General features: G+C 47.0%; 1 protein-coding gene across 2 annotated transcripts in view; it reads right to left on the bottom strand.

The window, feature by feature from the left end:
* The window catches only part of CCDC60 (coiled-coil domain containing 60), a 174504-nt gene that overhangs the window by 5757 nt on the left and 146327 nt on the right, over positions 1–22420 (bottom strand). Inside the window, exons 6-11 of one of the 2 annotated variants that reach the window (XM_043440303.1) lie at positions 17933–18023; positions 13056–13290; positions 7249–7333; positions 4074–4145; positions 1339–1401; positions 193–315 (exon numbers count right to left, since the gene is read on the bottom strand). In XM_043440303.1, the coding sequence (XP_043296238.1) occupies positions 193–315; positions 1339–1401; positions 4074–4145; positions 7249–7333; positions 13056–13290; positions 17933–18023 (669 nt within the window). The remainder of the gene's footprint in view (positions 1–192; positions 316–1338; positions 1402–4073; positions 4146–7248; positions 7334–13055; positions 13291–17932; positions 18024–22420) is intronic. The other variant, XM_043440312.1, reaches the window with a different exon arrangement.

Genomic DNA, 22420 nt, shown 5'->3' with positions numbered 1-22420 from the left:
ACTGTACCTATAAATCTATCAGTTCAGTTGCTTTGTCTCTGCCCAGATTTTCCAGGAGACTATAAGCTCCCTGGGGGCAGGGAACATGTCCTTCTCATTCCCTGTTATGGTCCCAACACCAGGCATCTGGTGGTTATATGCTAAGTGCCAGATGAATGTCCTCTGAGTGAATGGACACATGTGCGCTCTTACTTCATGAGGATCTCCATCTTATCCTGTAGACAGAAGCCAGCCTCCTGGGCCACACTGTAAAACTTGGCCCTCATGGTGTTACACACCCCACTCTTGCACTGGATGATGTCACGGTTGGCGCGGCTGTGGACACAGATAAGATGGGCTTAGGGGACCAAGCCCAAGGGACAGATGCATTCCTGGGGCCCAAGGTGCTTTGCAGTAATACACAGCCAGGTTCTCCGTCCTCACCTGGGATCTCCCTCAGCATCCCCCTGGATGTAGGGAATAACAAACCTTCCCAACAATGTTGGACTGGTGACTCAGGCCTTATTACATGAGCCCATGGTGAGACATCTGGTCACTTTAGCTCAGTAAGTTCTAAGGACAGTGAGATGAAAATAGAACCTGGAGCTGGGAGGTGGGAGATTCAGGTTCAAACTCCCTACCACCACGTTTTAGCTATGTGGCCTCTGGTGAGACATTTTATCTGGCCAGGTTTCAGACTGTTTCCTTGTAGAATGGGACAGTCCCCCTGCCTCACAAAATTAGTTTTGAGGAATAAGCAATAATGAATACAGCACTCTTGAACTGTGGTGCTGGAGAAGACTCTTAAGAGTCCCTTGAACAGCAAGGGATAAAACAAGTCAATCCTAAGGGAAATCAACTCTGAATATTCTTTGCAAGAACTGATGCTGAAGCTGAAGCTCCAACACTTTGGCCACCTGACATGAAGAGCTGACACATTGGAAAAGACCCTGATGCTGGGAAAGATTGAGGGCAGGGGGAGAAGGTGGGTGACAGAGGACGAGATGGTTGGATGGTATCATCGACTCAATGGACATGAGTTTGAGCAAACTCCGGGATTCAGTGAAGAGCAGGGGAGCCTGGCGTGCTGCAGTCCATGGGGCTGCAAAGAGTTGGACACGACTGAGTGACTGAACAACAAGTGCCAGCATGGAGGAAGATCTGTTGCCACTGTCTGCATGGGTTGCTCCACATCTTGGCTATAAGCCCCTTGCCTTGGGAGTCTTTTGTCCTTCAGTTTTATCTATGGCTTCAGGGAGTCTGGTTGGCCCTGGGTTATTTCTACATCCCTGGGAAGATGGAGGCTGCAGCTGCCACAGTCCCTCTTGCCTGGCACTTTCCATTGCCCACCTGGCGTACCTTTTAATCTTCTTCTGGAGCACCTGGGAGTGGCTGTCTCCACTTGTACTGCTGGATCTGTCACTGAGACACAGAGAAATGGTTTCATGTTGCCTGGAGTCTGATTTGCCCCCAAAGGGTGACTTCAGGGCCCCCATGACACCTGCCAGCCTCAGGTGAGTGTGGTGGTTCTAATCAAGGCATTTGATAGAACTGCATATTTTCCCCACACTTTGACCTTTGCTCCCACTGGACACTCTGCTTGGAGAGTCTTCCGTGTTTCTTCCCCAGCTGCTCAAATCCTGTCTGATCTTATGCCCTAGAGCAAATGCTGCTCTGACTCTCGTAGTCCAGTGGTGGCCTACTGCCTCTGCATGTTGTTGGGATGACAAGTTTTCAGGAACCAGCTTCTGTATAAAATCAGCCTCTCCACCTGGAGGACAGGTTCACTGTGGACACTCCCATCCTGCTCTCTGTCTGTGCCTCTCCTGGGGTTGAGTGCAGATCTGAGGAGGGGCAAGTCCTCCTGGTCATGCTCTCTGGGGTGGTCCCAGCCCCAGGCTGCCTCTTCATTCAAGGATTCTCTTATCTGAACTGGACCCTGGTGCTGAACACCCATTTCACTCAATTTGGGAGACAGACAGAGCTGGGTTCAGAGCCCAGCCCTGGCACTGTCCACTCCTGGGCTGTGGAGAAGCGCCTCTGCTCTGGAGTGTCAGTCTCCTCATCTGTGATCAGGCAACTCCTGATGCCATTTGACCCTTTCTAGGTTGGGAGGTGACTGACTTCCTTAAGTGGCTGCTCCCTCCAGTGACTGCCTGGCTGGGGTCCCTAGATGGGGTGAAGCACTCTGCTCATCCCCGTCCCCCCATACCTTCTGCTGGGTCCTCCCCCAGGGACCCAGGCCTCCAGCGCCATGTCCAGCATCTTCTCTCATAGCCTGCCCTGCTCTGCTCCTTCCTTACGTTTGAGACCCTGACCTGACTGCTTTATCTGTGGGATTCCAGAGACTGAGACTATTTTTCTTATCCCTGTGATGTGTGGCAAATCCTCCCCTTCCTGCCCTGTGACATGTTGGACTTCTTCAGGGAGGCCAGCCATTTCTCAGACCCCTCCCCACAGGAAAGGGCCCAGCCTTTGCTGCTTTACCCAGAGGCTCATGGGACTGGACCCATAGGTCTCAGGCCTGGCAGATGATGGAGCAAACCCTTATCCCATCTTACTAGGGCGTAGAGCCCAGGTAATAATACCCAGAAGGCATTGCATTTGGATTCCAACCAGCTGCCCCTACCTCTGCTGATGAATTCTTTGGGGGAGAAAGTGGGCTTTGACCCTCCTCCTATAGATGGCTCTCTTCTAGAGCTGACAGTGTGACTCAGGGGGAGGCAGGAGGTGAAGGAAGTAGTGTTATTAGCTGTGATTAAAAAAATAAACAAACAACAAAGGACCCTTCTGCCTGTCTCAGTCAATCCTTTTCTTGACCCTCCTTGAATTTCAGCCATACTGGTCTTTGCTCAGTGCCTCTAAACTTCCTCCTGCCTCAAACCCTGTGCACATCTGTTCCCTCTGTTTGGAACGCTATTCCTTCTATTCCCTCCACAGCACGGATCCTAGGTTCTATGGGAAGGCACAGGAATCACCAGGAGAAACTGCTCAGAATGAATGCAGATTTCAGATCCTACTGTTCCCAGCCATAGGCTAGCTAATTCTTCTTTTTCCCTTCAGGTCCTAGCTTAAATGTCAGACTCAGCCTTGGTTAGAATCCTGGTGCTCAACATTCACCTAATCCTCCATAATTCTCCTTCAGAATGCTATCTATGGTCATGATGACATAGCTATCTCTATGGAATTATTTGATAAATGCATGACTCTCCCATTAGAAGAGCAGCTCTTAACCATTGGCAGGATTCAAGGAGTCCAAGAATGCAGATGGAAAAAAAACAAAACAAAAAAACCCAACAGGTTGCATCTTTAGCCTTTCACAGAAATGGAAATCACAGGTTTTTACACATCACATTAAAATTATGGGAGATATTTTAAAAAATCATTTACATTTGACACTAATCCAAAATTATAGTAGTTATCAGAACTGCTGCTATGTCTTGTTGTATAAGGCACTGCTGACAAAGCTCACAGATGACTATATATCCCATATCTGGTTGTAACATTATAATCAATATTACTATAGATTTCCTTGTAAACTTCTGTAGTTTATAGTCTACATTTGGAAGCATTTTGCTGAAAGGCATCCATAAGCTTTCTTGGATGGTCAAAGAGTCTCTGACACAGACACAGAAGGAGTTATGACGCCAGACTAGATAGTGGGCTTTACCCACAGGGCAGACTGCACCTGTCTTGTTTGCTGCTGAATCTCAAAAGAGCTGAGCACAGCTCCTGGGACAAAGTGGGGACTGAGAAGTATTCTCTAGATGAACAAATGAATTGGCGGCAGACCTGCCCCGGTCCCATTTACAAGTCACCTGAGTAAAGAGGGAGGGGGTAGTTCCAAAACACACCATCCCCCCTTCATCCCTCCACTACCAGAGAAGACTAACTTTATGGCACACGATTGCTGGGAAGGAATGGCTGGATACTCACCACCAAGCCCTGGGAGTCAAGTAACTTATTTCCAGTGAAGAAGGAAGAAGATCCCCCTCCTTGCCCCCCTTCCCACAGTCTGGTGAGGGTGTCTGCAATGTCCCCCATAACTGTGTGTTGCCTCCTGACTTACCCGCGAGGGCCCCAGGCCTTCCTACCTTGATTTGTGGGTGGTCTGCATGTCCTTATAGGCAGAATCGCTCTTGTTTTGTCTGAGCACTGACAAGATGCTGCAAAACAAGATGAGTCACTTAACAAGGTTCTGAACATATGATGCTCTGAGGCAGTGAACATCCATGGGAGAACGGAGGGTGCTCATCCACAGCGGGGATCCTAGGTTCTATAGGAGTGCATATAAGTCACCTGGAGGAGTGGCTCAGAATGCAAGTGTGGACTCCTGAGTCACATTCCTAGAGATCTGGAAACATAGGCCTGGAGTGGGACCCCAAAGCTGTGTTTAAAACCACACACACACACGCGCGCGCAGTCTTCTGACTCAGGTTCACAGAGAACATACTTTGAAAACCTTAGAATTTCCTGACACACCACGAAACAATGCCTGCTCAAAGTACTTGTTAAAAAATATGGTTTCCTCTAGGGATTTTGCTTCAGTGTGTCTGGGATGAAGACCAGAAATCGGTAGTTTTCTCAAGCGCCCCAGCTGATTCTGATCTTCAGGGATGTTTGGGAAAGACTGCTAGAGGATTTTAAGAAAAGGTCATCTTCCTAGACAATGTTATGATCTGAATGTTTATGGTTTACTACTACTACCCCCCTATCCACCCGCCAAATTCATATGTTGAATCCTAACCTTTTAGAGGATGCTGTTAGGAGGTGGTGGCCTTTGGGAGGTGATTAGATCATGATGGGGGAGCCCTAATGATTGAAATTGATGCCCTTGTAAAACAGACCCTGGAGAACTAGCTTGTTCTTTCTACCACGTGAGGACACAGTGAGGAGGCAGCTATCTATGAGGAAGAGAGTCCCTGCTGGACACTGAATCTGCTGGCATCTGGATCCAGGACTTTCCAGCCTCCAGAACTGTGCGAGATAAATGTTGTTCACAAGCCACTGTTTACGGTGTTCTTTGTTATATCAGCCTGAACACATGAAGACATGGGACCAGAGGGCAGTCTGGCCCTTGAGGCTAGGGGCTGGAAAGGCAGGCTTTCAGGGGTTTCTAAAAAGCCCAGAATTCTATGTCAGTCTTGATGGGAGCAGATTTGGTGTCTAAAGTGAAATAGGAATCTACATTTTTAAAGTGAGGCAGGCAAAAGAAAACCTGCAGCTTTCCCTAACTGGCTCTGTGCATCTCTGCAGAGAAGACTCCAATATTTGCTGTCTTTGTGACAGATTAGGGAGACTTTTCTCCTAGAGGAACGGAAGCAGATGGGAAACTTCAACAGGTTCTTGCACTGTAACCATGGTTATTTTATCATTAAAGTGAATGCAGAGGCCAGGTGAGGAGTTTTGCGAGAACCAGGTTCTTGTGTGGTTTAGTCTTTGAGCGCCTGAAGCGAGTCATCCTTCTCCATCTATGAGATGGGACAAAGGAATAGGGTACTGGTTAATCAATCTGTCTCAGCAAAGTGCTGCAAAGTTTCCATAGGACACTGCACATGAAATAAAAGTAACCATCACCTCCACTGTCACCAATTTTTACATGCTTACAATATGCCAGGCACAGGCTAATATGTTAAATGCATTATCTCACTAAATGCTTAATGTGACTTGGTGACGTAGACATTATTTCCGTAATAATAAAAACACTTTACCAGGAAATTATCATTTAATTCTCATTGCAGCCCTTTGGGATAAGTTATTAATGAGCCTCATTTAACAGAATTGGAATCAGGTTCAGAGAAGTGAAGCAACTTGCTCAACAGCACAGAGCCATTAACTCACGGAAATGCAGCTCAACCCTGAGCTGCTTGGTACCACTGCCAATGCTTGGGTGATACACAATCTCATTCTACAGATGTGAAAACTGAGGTTTAGAGAAAGGCTGAGGGACTTGTTCAAAGGCACTAGGTCTTGAACCCAAGTCAGTCTGATTCCAAAGCCAGTGTTCATGACGTGAGTGCTCACACAGGAAGGAGCTTCTTGGAGCTGATGCTTCATCACTGTCATCTGTCTTTAATGCTGGTAAGTCAGGCAAACAGGCTGGGGCCGTAAGGGCCAACACTGTCGCCGCGTGCCTTCAGAGCCACCCTCCGGGGCCCTGAAGCAAGCTGAAGCAGAAGCAGCTGCCAATTCATCATGAACAAGCAGAGGCGGGTGTGATGCATGTGAGCGTGCCTGGTGAACTGTAATTATGGCAATAACAATAACCAATAAGTCATAGCCGGCATCCTAGTAGGCTGAAGGCAATGATGAACCTCTCTCGTGCCTCATTTATTCTCTGGAAGTAATTTCCTTACTCAGAGGGATCCACGCTTGGGAAGGGAGCTTCAGTTCTAGCCTGCATGCTCTCCGAGGCTTTTAGAGGCTTAGACGTCCAGTGCCCGGGCTTTCCGCCCGAAGGAGGACACCTCGGGTTCAAGTCCTGACTCTCTGAGCCAATTACATTGGTTGCCTGTCAGCTCAAAACTTCAAAGGGATTCTTTTTTCTCCTTGGATAGAAATCAGAATCCTAGAGGTGGCTTCCAAGGTCCCGGCAGACTTATATCTCTCCCCATCCCATTCTGGCAGCATTTTGGTCCATTCTGAGCATGTTTGCACATGCATGCCTATAATATTCACTCCCCTTGCCTGCTCTCCCTGCTTCTCTCATAACTTTGGTTAGCTAGCTCTTCTTCATGCTTCATCCGAAATCTCAGCTTGAAGTTTCCTCCTTGGAGGGAGCTTCTCTGATCCCCATCCCAGATGAGATTAGATGCTCCTACGACTTCCTCTCACAGGTCTGAGATTTCTTTCATAACCCTTCCTGCAATAATGAGTACGGGTGGTCCATCCATATTCATAAATACTCACTAAGAGAATGAATGAATAACCTTTGGGTTCCTGGGAAGAAGGGCAGCGGAGTCATTAAAGGAAGAGTTTTGGGGATAAGAAAGTTGCAGCTTTGAGTTGTTGCCTTGCCATTTGTTAGCTGGGTGACCTGAAACAAGTTCCTTACCCTCTCTGAACCTCATTTCCTTATTTGTAAAATACAGACAACAGTACCTACCTTGTGGGGTTGTTGGAAGGATTCAGGGAGGTGATATATGTGAACAAAGTACACGATTCAGCACTTGTCACAGAGAAAATGCTCAACCATGGGGCACTGCTGGCCTGCACGATATCACTCTGATGCTGACATCCTTTATTTGACTAGGTATCAAGAGAATATACCTGGGTGCCTGTCTTTGCATCTCATTTTCCATGGTGATTGCTCTCCGGGCATCTTCCCGAACCATCTCTAGGAGCTTCTGCAGATCTGATGGGAACACAAGAAGTCACTGTCTGCAGGGTGCCTGTGAGACAGGACTGAGCAGGTCAGGGCCCAGCCCCTAGCCTGATGTCACCTTTGCTTTGGAGCACTGGCCCCTGATAGCTCAGCTGGTAAAGAATCTGCCTGCAATGCAGGAGACCCTGGTTTGATTCCTGGGTCAAGAAGATCCACTGGAGAAGGGATAGGCTACCCACTCCAGTATTCTTGGGCTTCCATTGTGGCTCAGCTGGTAAAGAATCTGCCTGCAATGGGGGGATCTGTGTTCGATCCCTGGGTTGGGAAGATCCCCTGGAGAGTGGAAAGGCTACCCACTCCAGTATTCTGGCCTGGAGAATTCCATGGACTGTATAGTCCATGGGGTTGCAAAGAGTCGGACACAACTGAGTGACTTTCACTTCACTTAACTTTGGAGCACTGTGGGGCTGGAGAAGGATAAGACCAGGGTCTAGAAGTCTGACAGGTTGTGAATATGACTCCTCTGCCTCCTACCAGTGACCAGCCATCTCCTTTGGAACGCCATCTAGATTCCTCCCTGTGGCCTGTGAGGCCTTGTGGGTCTTGGCTGCTCTTTGTCCCTCCCGTCTCATGCCACATCCTCTTCCCCCTGGAATTCTACTGTCAGCCTGAGAGCACTGCTTCTACTTCCAAGAAGAAATCAAGAAGTCACCTTGTGGGGGAAAACTTTCTTTTACCCCATAGGCCTGAGGTTCCAAAATGGTGCCCCATAGGCTGACTGGATTGGATTGGACTGGGATGCCCAAACTTGTTAAAACTGGCAGTTTTCCCATAAAAACAGCCAGGCCTCCAGCTTCCCTGTAAAGACTCTGAGGTGGGGCTCATCACTGTTGTGTGCTGATGGGGCCTTCAGACTTTCAGGGCATTCTCCAGCTCACCATCGCTCCCCCTCCTCGTCATCACACTAGTTGACTTGTATTTCCATACTTCGTATTGTTGCTTTTTATACGATGTAGAGATATTTCTCTGTGTCTGACTATTGAGCGTTGACTTGAGTTCTCTCAAAAGATAATGTTCAAGTCCTAATCCTCAGTACCTCAGAATATAAGTTATTCATGTTTTTATTTGGAAATAGGTGGCTGCAGGTATAGTAATGATGAGGATACACTGGAGTGGCATGTGTGCGTGCTGTCTCTTTAGTCAAGTCCGACTCTTTGCAACCCCATGGGTTGGAGCTAGCCAGGTTCCTGTGTCCATGGGATTCTTCAGGCAAGAATACTGGAGTGGGTTGCCATGCTCTCCTCCAAGGGATCTTCCTGACCCAGAGATCAAACCCATGTCTCTTACGTCTCCTGCATGGGCAGGCGGGTTCTTCACCACTAGCACCACCTGGGAAGCTCCACATTGGAGGAGAGTGGGCCCTTAATCCAATGTGATTGGTGTCTTTGTAGTAAGTGGAGAAGGTGGCCATGTGAGGACAGCGGCAGACTGGACTGTTGCTGCATCTACAAACCAAACTGTCAAGGATGCCAACAACTGCTAAAAGCTAAAAACGGCAGGGAAGGGTTCTTCCACATGGATTTCAGAGGAAACAAAGCCCTGCTGACCCCTTGGAGTCTAACCTCCAGAATTGTGAAACAATAAATTAGTGCTGCTTTAACCCAGGACACGGTGCTTTGTTAAGGCAGCTCCAGGAATCTAGTACATGGACACTCTTAAAAGCTGGAAAATAACATATATCTGGAGTAGGCTACATGCTTCAGGGTGAGTAGGAGAGTAGAAGCTCTAAGTGCTTTATACGGATACAGATGGGTAAGTAGCTGGCACTGTGCTTGTCACCCAGGCACTGTCAATATTTGCAGAATAAATAAGTAAACGACTAAGGAGAAAAAAACAGGAAGGGTTTGGAAAGCTCTGAGCTAGATTTGGAATATTGATGAAGGAAGACAATGCCAATGTAGACACTTTTCTTCAGTAGGTGTCTGGAGTTGCCTCAGGGTTAAGGCTCAAAAGCCATACCTGGATGGGTGAAGCCAGCGCTTCCCAGGACCGTTCATGTCCAGCCTGGTTTGTGAACGCAGTCACTGCATGCTAGAAAGAGGGTGTTCCCCTCAGCAACCTCCCCTCAGCCATCCAGGCTGTGATAATCATCAACATTTAGCCATTTTCTACTCCACCTTCCTCATTCTCAAGCAGTTCACCTTCCTAGTAACCTGTGGGCAGGGTTCCATTTGACCTGAATCTGATCTTCATTTTTGTCTTGTCATGCCCACCTCCCCTCCTGCTGTGCATCCCAGCATCCTTGTGGTGTGTCTGGAAGCCTGTTAGTGAGGGAGCTCTGGCTTTCTTCCCTTCTCTTCCCCCCCATTTCTGCCCCTGAAAGTGAAGTGAAGTTGCTCAGTCGTGTCCGACTCTTTGCGATCCCGTGGACTGTAGCCTACCAGGCTCCTCCCTCCATGGGATTCTCCAGGCAAGAATACTGGAGTGGGTTGCCATTTCCCTCTCCAGGGGATCTTCCCGACCCAGGGATCGAACCTTGGACTCCTGCATTGCAGGCAGACGCTTTAACCTCTGAGCCACCAGGGAAGCCCCTACTTCTAAACAAATCAGCCTAGTGGGTGGATCCCAGAGAATGACCCCAGGGACCTGGTACACTGGGCAGCTCTCCCAAAGAATCCCCTCTATGGCTCCATATGCCACTTAAGGAACCGAAGTTTTGTTTTGTTTTTTTCCTGCTAGCCAGTAATGCCTCTGGGCAGGAATGGTGCCCGCCAACATCGAGGTCCATCCATCCCGTAGCTGAGGCTGGATGTGTATGAACTGGAACAAAGCCTTGGGGCTGTGAGGTCTGCATTTAACCACAGAAGCTACCTGAAAGGACAGACTTGTTTGCAGAAGGTACAGACGCCACGAGATAGAGTTTCCCTGAGGAAGACAGCCCTGTGATGGATGCCCACACTTGGAGGAACCTGCCTAGTTCTTAGTCCCCAGGGCTATGGACACGCCATTACCCAGTGCTCAGAGACAACAGCATCCTCTGGTTCTGGATGACAAGCCACACCCCTAAAGAAAAAATTCTAACTCCCTCCTCCATCGCCCATCCCCAGCCAGCCTAAGAACCTTACTTGAGAGCAACTATAACCTCTCTTTGGGGGAAAAGAGAGGGAGTCCTTTTGTTGTATGGGGTTGGTTGAAGGGGTTGGGGGAACAGTAGAAGCCACAGGACCCTTCTTTTTGAGTTACTACTTAAGTGAGTTTTTCCTCTAACAATTCCAAGACCAGCAGCTTCAAGACTGGCAAGAGAAATGGCCCGGGCTTTAGTTTCTCTGGAATCCCCTGATCACTGACTTGGGAGGAGACCAGTCCACACAGAGGCCATGGCCTGCTGTCCCCAGTGATTTGTGTCTACAAAGACTTCATTATGCAGCCAGCCCTGGAAATTAAACCTTGGTCAGATGGTGTGTCTCTAAGAATAGGATTCATGAATTCAGAATCAATTTGAGGAGGTTTTAGAAGGCAATGAAAGTCTGGGAAATTAATCTACTTTTGTGAAGGCTCTGACAAATGCAGTCGAGGTTAAGGGATGAATAGAGAAAGGTGAGGAGCTGGAGGGAGAAGAACTCTCTCTCTGGACGTTGGTCTCTGGCGGGAATGCATCTCCCAGCCATTGCTGTGCACCAAGGTTGAAGGTAAGACATTGTTCCATGCCTGAAGGGAGCTCACACTCCTTTCCCCATTCTTCCTTAGTAACACAAATATATGTATGCATATGTACTCTGTGTATGTGTGTGGGAAGGGGGTGGGCATGGGCGGAAGCATATATTACCCCAATTTCCCAACACCCTTTGCAACTAAAGGACTAAATGCTGTGACTAAGTCCTGTGGCTAAATTCTGAGCCATGAGATTTTAGGAGAAATGTATGAAGCTTCTGAGAAGGCTGCTTAAACTCGATTGGAAGTGAGCACTTTTCTACTTCACCTACTTCCTTCTGCTTCCGTCCAAGGATGTGACTCTGATGACTGGCATTCCAGCAGCCATTTTGGACCATGAAGTGATCCATGGTGAAGAAGAAAGACAGAAGGAAGTAGGATCCCTAATGATATTTTGGAACCACCCTATCTCTAATCTGGGCTTCCCTTGCGGCTCAGCTAGTAACGAATCTGCCTGCAGTAGAGGAGACCTGGGTTTAATCCCTGGTCTGAGAAGATCCCCTGGAAAAGGGAATGGCTACCCACTCCAGCATTCTGGCCTGGAGAATTCCATGGACTGGATAGTCCATGGGTTGCAGAGAGTCACACACAACTGAGCAACTTGGACTACCTCTAACCTGCAAAAAAAAAAGAAAAAGATAATAAATTTTTATCTTTTTTAAACTAGTATTTTTCAGGTCTCCATACCGAGCCAAAAGAAGTTCCTACCTGAAACAGGGAGATGTCATTGTATTAAATGAAAATTAAGTACCTAATGGGACTTCCCAGGTGGCTCAGTGGTAAAGAATCCACCTGCCAGTGCAGAAGACGCAGGAGTTGGGGGTTCAATCCCCGGGTTGGGAAGGTGTCTTGAAGAAGAGAATGGCTACCCACTCCAGTATTCTTGCCTGGAGAATCCCATGGACAGAGGAGCCTGGCGGGCACAGTGCCTGGGGTTGTATAGAGTCAGATACCACTGAGCATGCATGCACTTAACAACTTAACACAAGCAAGTAAAAATATGAACAGTTGAGAGGAAAGTCAGGGAAAACTTTGCAGTGAAGAGCTGCCTTAAGAAGGGCAGCTCCAGTTGAATATTCTCATACAGGTTGCTGGGCTTCTGTTGCCACAAAGAGTAACATTTTTTAAAGCCAGGATTTCCATGTCGAAACTCTCAAGCTTAGAAAGTCACTCCTACTTTTTTTTTTTAAACAAAGCCTTCTGTGCTAAATAACACATGGATGGCAGGAACTAGCCTATGTGCCCTAGCTTTCTATCTCTAAACTAAGACAAAAGATAGGAGTAAAGAGGGCAGGGTCCAAAAGAGTTTGGGGAGTGCCACTGGCTGCAGTAGGCGACTGGTTAGACTCGGAGGAGGGAGGCCACTGGGAAAGTGTCAGAGGTGTCTTAGAAGGGGGCTCACAGTGTGATAGAACTTCCTGTATCAAATATCCAGAAAAGACACTTTCCCAGAGACAGGAAGTAAGTTTGTGGTGGGAAAGGAGAAGGGCTGTCAATGGACATGAGCTTTCCTTTGGAGTTGATTGACATGTTCTACAATTAGATGGTGGTGATGGTTACACAACTCTATAAATTTACAAAGAATCATTGAATTTAAGTGAATCATTCACTTAAAACAAGTGAATTTTATGGTATGCAAGTTATATCTCAATAAAGCTGCTTAAAAAAGCAGGTACTAAATTCCAAAAATATAGTATGAAAACATAAATAACCTTATCAATATTTTTTATATGATTACATGTTAAAATGACAATATTTTATAAATTGGGCTAAGTAAAATACAGTATTAAAATTTTTAAAAAGAGCAATTGATGACCATGGGCTGTCTCCCAAGTAGAAATGGTTCAGAGTAACCCAGGTTAGAGTTTATTTCTGATTTCCACTGGGGGAAAGCAAAGGGGTCTTTGGAAATTGATCAGGGCTAGGGGACCTGTGTGTCTTCTTTAACTGAGTGGAGGTAAAGGTGAAGCATGAGGGGCTCTTGATGTCTGGCTTCAAGGCAGAGTCAGTGCAGACTGGTCAGATCTAAGGCAGGACTTACTGATATGGAGAGGCTCTTCTTCAGGCTTGGTCGAAGATGATTCATTGTCCTCGATGTCCTTGCTGCCTGTCGCCTGGGTGATCACACTTGGGGGTTCATCCGAGCCCGGGTTCACGGAGACCATGCTGCTCTGGGGGGATGACCCTCCACTTGTCCGAGACAGACTGAGGGTGGAGCCTCGCCGGCTTGGTTTGCGGGTGGTGGGGCGTGCTACAGGAATTTTGAATTTCTTGGTCTGAAGAAAAGAAATAAGAAAGGGGGATTTTAGAAAGAATGAAGGAAGTGGTGGGGGGGGGGTGGCAGCGAGGGAAGGGAAGGAAGAAAAAAAGCAAAACTCTGGCTCTGAATGTGAATTCTTTTTGACTCTTTCCAAACACCATGAGATATATTTTGGGTCTGGGGAAACCTGTCACACACTGACGTCATTTATACGTGTGTATTACCAGAAGCAAGTTTGATGGGACTTACTCTATTCAGTAAGTGCCATGATTGCCCAGTAGCCACCACAGGAAGCTAAACATGTAATCCAATGATGCTGCCATGAACCAGAACACTTTTTGACTTTCCTTTTGTGACAACCATCAGAGTTGATTTTTAAACAAGGGGAGGATGGGTCTAATTTCTTTTAGCTGCATCTTGTTTTTCACTCCCCCAGTTCTAGGTATCAACTTTGTGTTCACCAGATGACACCTGGGCCTCAAAGAATAAAGATTTATATTCGCTGGGGTTTTCTGAAGAATACGAAATGGGAGGTGGAGTTGGGGAGGCAGATTTGACTGATGAGGTGGCACTCTTGGGGAGAAGGGGAGGAGCCATGATGGAGGTGGGCAGGAAGACTGAGATGACAAGTCTTAGTAGGTAAAAGGCGGAAGGTAGGGAAAGTCCTGTGAGAGGAATGTGAATTTTTGAAAGGAGTCAGAGTGGGCAGGTTACCGGTATGCGTGTGTGTGTGTGTGTGTGTGTGTGTGTGTGTGTGTGTGTGTGTGTGTGTGTGTGTGTGTGTGTGTGTGTGTGTGTGTGTGTGTGTGTGTGTGTGCGCGCGCACATGCGCGCGCACCCTCTTGCATTACTGGTTGTCACTTTAGAATGTACTTTGTGTGGTTATGTCCTCATTTAATTCATGATTCAAGTCGTAGGCTTCCTAATCTGTCCCAATTTACTCAGCTACTCTGGGTAAGAGCTCAATGCAGGTCTGGGCTACAAGTAAATAGAAACAATTTCGTTTGAGAACACTTGAAATGAAAGCCCTTGGAGGGCAGTCTGAGATCTTCTTTGGCTGAAACTCATAGTGTGAGATACCCCAGGGAAGAAGATAAGGAGAAGAGGCACACCTGAAGACCACACAATAATAAGCATCTAACAGGGTGGAGAGAATGGTTTTCACCAGGACTCATCTTAGGGAGTCCACAGTGTGTGAGCAGAAGTTATTTTTCGACTGGCTACTAAGAGAGTCAATTTCTAGGGAGGTTGATAAGTCTGGGGTCCCCGAGGAGGAGAATGGGGTCTGGGACTCTCAAAGCAGAGATAGGGGTCTGGAATTCTCAAGGAGGACGAAAGGACAAACATCTTTTCTTTTTCCTCTACATTTCCTAGTCTTAGTCACATAAAATGTTTTTTTTCTTTAAGCCCAGAACTGATGATTACACAACAAACAACTCAGTTTAAACTCTGTACTAAGGATTATATAACAACAATGTATCCTGCTTGAGGACAGTTTCTCCTTGCTGAAAACCTTTTGGCTAATCCTGTTATCTTAAAATATAAATTATGGGAGTGGGTCTAGTAAGATCTTTACAACCTTGAGACATTCTTTTAATTTAGTGTAATAACTAATTAAAAAAGTATATAACTTCCTCACTTAGACTAGCAAGGGGGGCACTCTCTGTCCTGTTTCTGATGTCTATGTCAGAAGCTTTCTCTGTCCCTTTTCACACTTTAATAAAACTCTGCTATACAAAATCTCTTGAGTGATCAAGCCTGGCCCCCGGTCCCGAAGCTAAATCTTCTTCACTGTTCACCGTAAGCTATCACTACTTCAGGGGCCCTGAGTGTAGGTGGAACCTCCCTGCTCTGGAATATGGAAGGGATTTCTCCATTACACAGGCAAGGAGAAGGTCGGGGAACAGAGATGGGAGAAGGCTGTGGGTCTTAAGATGTGATGTCTCCCTGTGAAAACCACCTCCCCCAACAAACCTTCAGTGAAATGCCACACAAGTGATGGAATGTTTCAGAATGTGACAGCCTGGGGACCTGGAGTTCAAACTGGGTTTAACCAGATCTCCAAGGGAGTATATGAAGTTACAAAATGACTGAGATAAAGAAAAAGCAAATGCCCAAAGCTGACATGCTCCCCCCTTTGATAAATTAGCAGCCTGATGCAGTGTCCCGTTAGTCACAGCATTGCAACTGGACAAGAGCTTGCCAGACCGTCCGAGGGCCCCTCTGCTCCCTGCCCCCCTAAGGAGAGAGAATATCAGAGCTCTGGGGTAACGCCTGTAGAAGTCAGCTCTTCCTGTCTCACCTGGCACAACATGAATTCTTGATTCTGGAAACCAGACTCTTTTACATCAATGTCATTTTTGAAGACTGGACAGATTGTGTCACCAGGGCAGCCTGGAGTCTTGCAATGAGCATTGGACCCACAGCCCGGGGACTTGCCTGGAGCAGGTCACTCCCCCACCTCCACTCCCTCATCTGTACAACAGAGAGGATGGGCTTGGATGATCACAGAAGAGATTTCCACACACAGAGTTCTGTGTACATCTTCCTTGCAACAGGATTTCATTCTGTGCTCCTAAAGTTGCCATTAATTAAAATTCAATTAACAGCCACAGCCAGGAAATCCAAAGTGAAGAGCTGACACTTCTGATTAATTGAGAGTGGCAGAAGAATAAAATGTGTGTGGGGGGATGTGTGATAGGCAGATTCGGCATCCTGCTTGCCCTTTATTGAACTGACTCTCCCTGAGTTGACTTAAATCCCCAAATGCTTCTTCTCTGTGTCTGGTATTTCACTCGAAGAGTGGTGTTAATTGGCTGCTGTCTCTCTACCCAGGAGGGGCTGCTTTTTGGCAAAACAAGGAAAAGGTTTCCTTATGCTTTAGTAAGCAGGGGTTTCAAACTGGCGGCCCATGGGGAGACATGTTTAACTGCTCAGAATTCTACAAACTGGGATATCTTCACATGAAGTACTGAGGTTACTGGTCTCTTGAAAATAAGCTCTGGATCCCATTTTCACATGGTGAAATGAGTAGAGTTAGGCAGAGGTTGTTTCCTTTAGCTGTGCAGGAGAATTCTTGTTTCCCATAGACCTCCCCACTCCCTACTACATTAGCCAGCCTCATCTTTTCATTTAGGCAATTTCCCCAGTCCTTGAGGATCACTGCCCTGGCACTGGTGAGCTCTACACTTAAAGAAGAATATTGATTGCTGTGGAAGTTGCCTGGAGCCTCTCTTTCAAAGTCCTTATTCTGCAGGTGGAGAAACAGGCCGAGAGAGTGGAAAGGACTTCTCCAATGCCATGCAGTGAACTGGCTCACAGTGGCTAAACTGGGTCTCCTGACTCCTGATTCAGTGCTTCCCCACCCTCAGGACAGAGCACACTGCAGCCTAGAGTGTGACCCACAAACTTGCCCAGGAGGGATTTCAACTCAGAGTTCAAGTGCAGTGATTCGCTCACCCCTCCTCCAACTATAGTTGAAATATTCCTGAAGGACATTTTTTTTTTAAAAAAAAGGTTCGTGGCTTCTGCCGCTTTTTCTGTGCATCTCTGGATACAGATGCACATCGTATCTCCATAGCAACTTTCTATGATAAAAACAAAGGCTCTACTTCTCAGATCTAGGAGTGCTCTGATGAAAAAGCAAGAAAACGGTGAAACTTCCTGAGGGGCGATGATAATCACGATGCCAGAGAGAACATGCTTTTGAAGAGCTTGGTGTTTAATAAACAGGGTTTAATAAACAGACCCAGGATTAGTTAACTCTTGGCTCTGCATGGCTTATGCAAATTACTTAACCTCTCTGAGCCCCAACTTTATGATCTCCTACCTGGAAATAAGAATAGTGTCTTATGGAGTTATCAGGAGGACAGGACTGGCTAATACACCTAAAGAGCTTCTTTAGCACAGAACCAGGCCCATTGTAATTCTGTTTACAGAGTGGCTTCTAAAAACTATATAACCACAATAATGCACAGCATTTTAACATTTTCAAAGTGAGACTGTGTATTGTTTCCTGGGGTTCTTTGCTAATGTTGAGAAATGGGCAGAAACCAACATTATTTCCATTCTGTGGGTTGGGGCACAGGTTCAACAAAAATCTCATTGTGTGTTCTCTCAACTGCCTTAAGCGCTCTACTCCTGCCATTATTATTATTATGGGGCTTGTTTGCTAAATGGATGAGTTTGGGAGTTAGGAATACTCGAGTGAAAAGAACAGAACTCTGGATTTTCTCTTAATAAGAGACCCACGTTCTAGTTTGTAGAAAGCCCTGTCTGTTCAATCACTCATTTCTTGTTTTCTGAGTTAAAAGAGAGAGAGAAAGAGAAATGACTGTTATTGATTAGAAATATAGAGCTAAAGAGCGAGGTGAATCCATTTCCTCCTGGTGACATCTTCATAGGCAGCTACTCCCCCACTCCTCCCCTCCTCTGTGAAGTGGTATCTAGCCAAATGACATTTCTTCTACAATCCCCAGATAACCATTTTAATTAAAATTCACAAAAGCCATCCAACAGCATGAGGTTCTGATTTCCCTTCACTCAGAGAACCAACTAGAAAAAAAAAAAAATCCCATTAGAGAAAAGACTGGCAGAAACCGCCTCCCCGCCAAGTTGGGGTTGGTAACCAGATGGGAGAATGGTGAGTAAACGGTTACCTTCGGGGCTGTGACGAAGTGCTCCCATCTCTGTCCCATGGACTTGTCCTTATTGATTTTTTTTATTGTGCTTTTGCTTCCACCTGGGTCCCTGAGTGAGAAACAGCTTAATGAGTTTTCCGTTTCTAGAGCCTCAGTTTATTACAAGTACTTTTAAGAAAAGCAATAAATCGGTGATGGATGGTGGCACTTCTCTGCTGTGATTTTTCCCCCTCCTGTAGTCAGGAAACAGTGGGAGGGGCGGTTCTCCATGGCCAGGGTCTTGTGAGTGGGAATCCAGGTTAGGAGAGACCGCAGCCTGCTGGGCAGGGCCTGAGGGAGGTGGAGCGTATTTGTCCACGTTCTGCATCTATCTGCATCTTCGACTCGGGTCCACTAGCAGACTCCAGAGCAGGTCTGTGGTTCCTCTTGGGGGTGAACTGAAAAGCATGTTTGTTTCTGAATCTCTGCCTGCTCTGGTGCCTAAGGGTCTCACATCAGGGATAATTCTGAGTGACACAGAGAGAATTTCTGGGTGTGCTTGCTATGGGGAGGGGTGCTGGGGGAAGCTTGTGAGATGAGTTGCACAATGAAAATCACAGGTTTGGAGTTTACTGAGTGAAAGTTCTATACAACCCTACATGTAAGACGTTTCTGGGCATTCTCGCTGAATCACTTCAACATCACCTTGTGATGCAGACATTTATCATCTCATTTTACAGATGAGAAAACAAACTTGGGGTCTTCAGTCACTCGCCCAGATGCATATTTACAATGGATCTAATGACCATTCCTTGAGTGGGTCCCTCCAGGGCCCTGTACCTAATTTTTGCATTTTAACTTTGTATTCTTTTTCTTAAAGTGCCCCTCTCCCCAACTGAATAAACCTCAGGTCCCAGGAAACCTGGATCTTCCCTCATGGGTTGTAACTTTCTGAGTAGAAGACTGAAGCCCCAGTAGGTCTGGAAAGTAACCTACCTAGAACCCTTTGTCTGAAACCCATGGGACCAGATGTGCTGCCAAATTCAGAATTTTGGCATTTTGCAATGGAAATATGCTGTATGTATACTACATATTAACATAATCCTTCCAGTGGTGGGCTTTGAAGCACCACCTTTTAATTAAACATGTTAACATTTCTGCAGCAGTATATATGAATATTTACACTAGGTGTAATAAAGGTGGGATAAAGACTACAAATAGCTTCAAGTTTTGCCACCAGATCTGTTTGGTTCATGTCAGATTTTGCTGCCAAACTGAGTTATGGGAAAAAAACTGAGTTTTCAGAGCCTTTTGGATTTTGGACTTGTGGCTACAGGGTGGTGGAGCCTCTGCTGACAAGCAAGCTGGAAGACTCAGTAACGACCTCTACCTTTGTAACAACTGATTGACTGATCTCTTGATCTCTCCATTCATCCATCCATCCGTTTATCTCCTTTTTCCCTGCAGAAAAGATTTTTAGATGTCTGGGAGCCTTCAAATCATTTGGCTGGCTGTCACTCAGCATAGAGGAGGGACTAGAAAGAATGAGACAGCCAGACCAGTTTGATTGTCAGGGAGGCACCAACAGGAATCTATACTCATCAGGGGCTGCTGGTCAGGGGAGATGCTCAGATAGGAGACCAAGGTGAACCTTACTTACTGACTGGTTTTTGTGGCATGGGGGCCTGAGTAGCAGAATCAAAGGCTTTTACCAGCCCCAATGGAGAGGGGGATGTGTGCGCTGTTTGTTGGCAGAGCCTTGCTGGGCATCTCCCAGCTCACAGCCTCGATGCCCGAGGAATGTATACAGGGTGAAAGTTGGGCTGCGGAGGGTGGAGTGAGAATGTGCCTTCAAGCTTTTTGTAAGACTTTATGTTTGATTACACAATAAAAAGCCCTCTGAATAATTAACAGTGAAGCTCATTTAACGTTGATGCCGCCTGCCTCTCCCCCGAGTAATCAAATCAGGGAATATTCAAAATCCAGCCAGAGAAAGGAGCGATACTTCAGTCCTATAAACAATATTTAAACTAGCGGCGCTTTTGAAGTCTGGTTTAAGGCTCACCAACTGGAAGCTTTAGCGTTTCTGCTTTGGAGCGTTTTCTTTCAAGACCACAGGGCTTTTCTTGCCTTTTCCCTTTGCTAACTCAGCCCCTGCTGTGCCTCCAGCCTTCTTCTTGAAGTTCAAAAGCAGCCCCTCTTTCCCCTTTAAAATTAAATCTGGTACCGGCCAAGCTTTCAAAATCTTAAATATTCAGACCCAATTGGGAAGATGGAGGTTTTTCGTTCACACAGACTTCCAAGACGACCCGAAATCTATTGCAACTTCAGGCAGCAGGTTAAATGACCTAAAAATGCAGCAGGCTTCCCAGGGATCTTCAAAAGCCCTGAGCATCGCTCTTGCAAAGCCATTGATAAAGAAAGGGCCTGGTTAGACAGGATTGGTCTCTCTGATGTTTCATTTTCAGTAGCAAATAAACCAAACAGGAGGATCAGTAGGAAGAGAAAAGGAAATAACCTGAGCATTGTCGTCCACAGTGGGCTGACTGCACACACCTCAAGCAATGGGGGCAGGCAGGCTGGTGTCCCTTCCCAAGGCCCGGAGGCACAGCCAGTGCCCTCCACCACCGGGGGCCCAGGTTTTCCTGGCTCCCTGAAGTTGGGTGTAGCTCTGTGACTTGCTTTGTTAAAAAAAAAAATGAGTGCAGTGACCTGTGGCTTGTAGGGAGGATGCTTTAAGGGCCAGTGCTCAAGTCAGATGGCACCCCACTCCAGTACTCTTGCCTGGAAAATCCCATGTACGGAGGAGCCTGGTGGGCTGCAGTCCATGGGGTCGCGAAGAGTTGGACACGACTAAGCGACTTTACTTTCACTTTTCACTCTCATGCATTGGAGAAGGAAATGGCAACCCACTCCAGTGTCCTTGCCTGGAGAATCCCAGGACGGGGGAGCCTGGTGGGCTGCCGTCTATAGGGTCGCACAGAGTCGGACACGACTGAAGCGACTTAGCAGCAGCAGCAGCTCATGTCAGACTCCCTCTCCTGCTGTGCTGACGGGGAAGCTTATGATGAGATGGGATTCCTATCAGCCTGGGCCCCCAGGTGACGGAGGTGAGCGGAGTCCCGAGTGGGTTACATGTACGGGGTGAGCGAGACGTGAGCTTGGACTGTGCTAAGTGGCTGAAATGGGGGGGTTGATCGTCCCGGCAGCTTAATTTACCTGACCTAATTGATAGCTCTGATTTATTGTCTGTGTGATCTCAGGCCAGTCTCTCTGAGCATCAGAACCAGGAAAAGGGGTATACCCAGGTAGTTAACTGTGGGTTTAAGAATCTGGTGGACCAGCTGTCTGAGTCCTCTGCCTGTCCTGCTGCTTCTGAGATGTGCAATTTTCTTGTAATATTGACCCTCTCTGAGCTTCAGTGTCTTCATCTGTCAAATGGGGAAATAGTAGCTGAGTCAGAGGATGATTAGAGTGAAGATGCAAAGGAATGGGCTTGTTAGAGCTTGGCAGGATACCTTGTATGGAGAACTGAATACAGCTGAACTAGGAATATGAACTACATGCGCTTTTTTCGACAGACATCTCAGTGTGGTATGGAGGAGGTGCTGGTGGTGGGTAGGAGGCACTCAGGCACATCCATGGGGGAGAAGCTGCTATGATCTTCAGACCACAGTCTCTCCCTCCTAAAGCTTTCTGGGGGATTCTATTGGCTAGAAACCAAGGGAAGAGGTTGTTGAGCACTGTTGCATCTCTTCTAACTCTAGCTGCTACTTAAAGACATCTATCCACAATGCAACCTGGGTAATTCTCTCAAATGCTTCACTCACTCTTTCTGAATCCGCATTTGCTTCTGAGGGTAGAGGGTCTGCTGGTGGGTTTAGGACATGTTCACGAGTCCACGACTGAGATGGAGGACGGAGGTACCTGCTGACTTTGTAGCAGGGAGAGGCTGGAGGTCAAAGTTCCCGGGCTCTCCCTGGCCAGGGTGCCTGCCCCACCTCTGGAGTGATAGGCTCTCTGGCCACCCAGCCATGTTCTCCTGCCCCCGTAGAGATGTCTGCTTGAGTACAGGAGCGGGAGGATGATGAGATTAGACCAGAGCAGGGACATCAGAGACTTCACTCAGACATCACCTTCTGTGTGAGTCTTCCCCTGACAACTCAACTTAAAAGTCACCCCATGTATATTATCAAGGATGAAACAGATCACCAGCCCAGGTTGGATGCATGAGACAAGTGCTCGGGGCTGGTGCACTAGGAAGACCCAGAGGGATCGGGTGGAGAGGGAGGTGGGAGGGGGGATCGGGATGGGGAATACATGTAAATCCATGGCTGATTCATGTCAATGTATGGCAAAAACCACTACAATATTGTAAAGTAATTAGCCTCCAACTAATAAAAATAAATGGAAAATAAAATAAAATTACATGATGCTAAAAAAAAAAGTCACCCCACTACCCTGTCACTATCACATCACCCTGTCAATTTCTTCATGACGCCCACTGCTATCTCAAGGTATCTTGAT

This window comes from Cervus canadensis, chromosome 1 (assembly GCF_019320065.1).
Source record: "Cervus canadensis isolate Bull #8, Minnesota chromosome 1, ASM1932006v1, whole genome shotgun sequence".
Classification (NCBI taxonomy): domain Eukaryota; kingdom Metazoa; phylum Chordata; class Mammalia; order Artiodactyla; family Cervidae; genus Cervus; species Cervus canadensis.
Note: the sequence above shows the minus strand (reverse complement) of the source record. Positions and strands in the feature narration are given on the sequence as shown.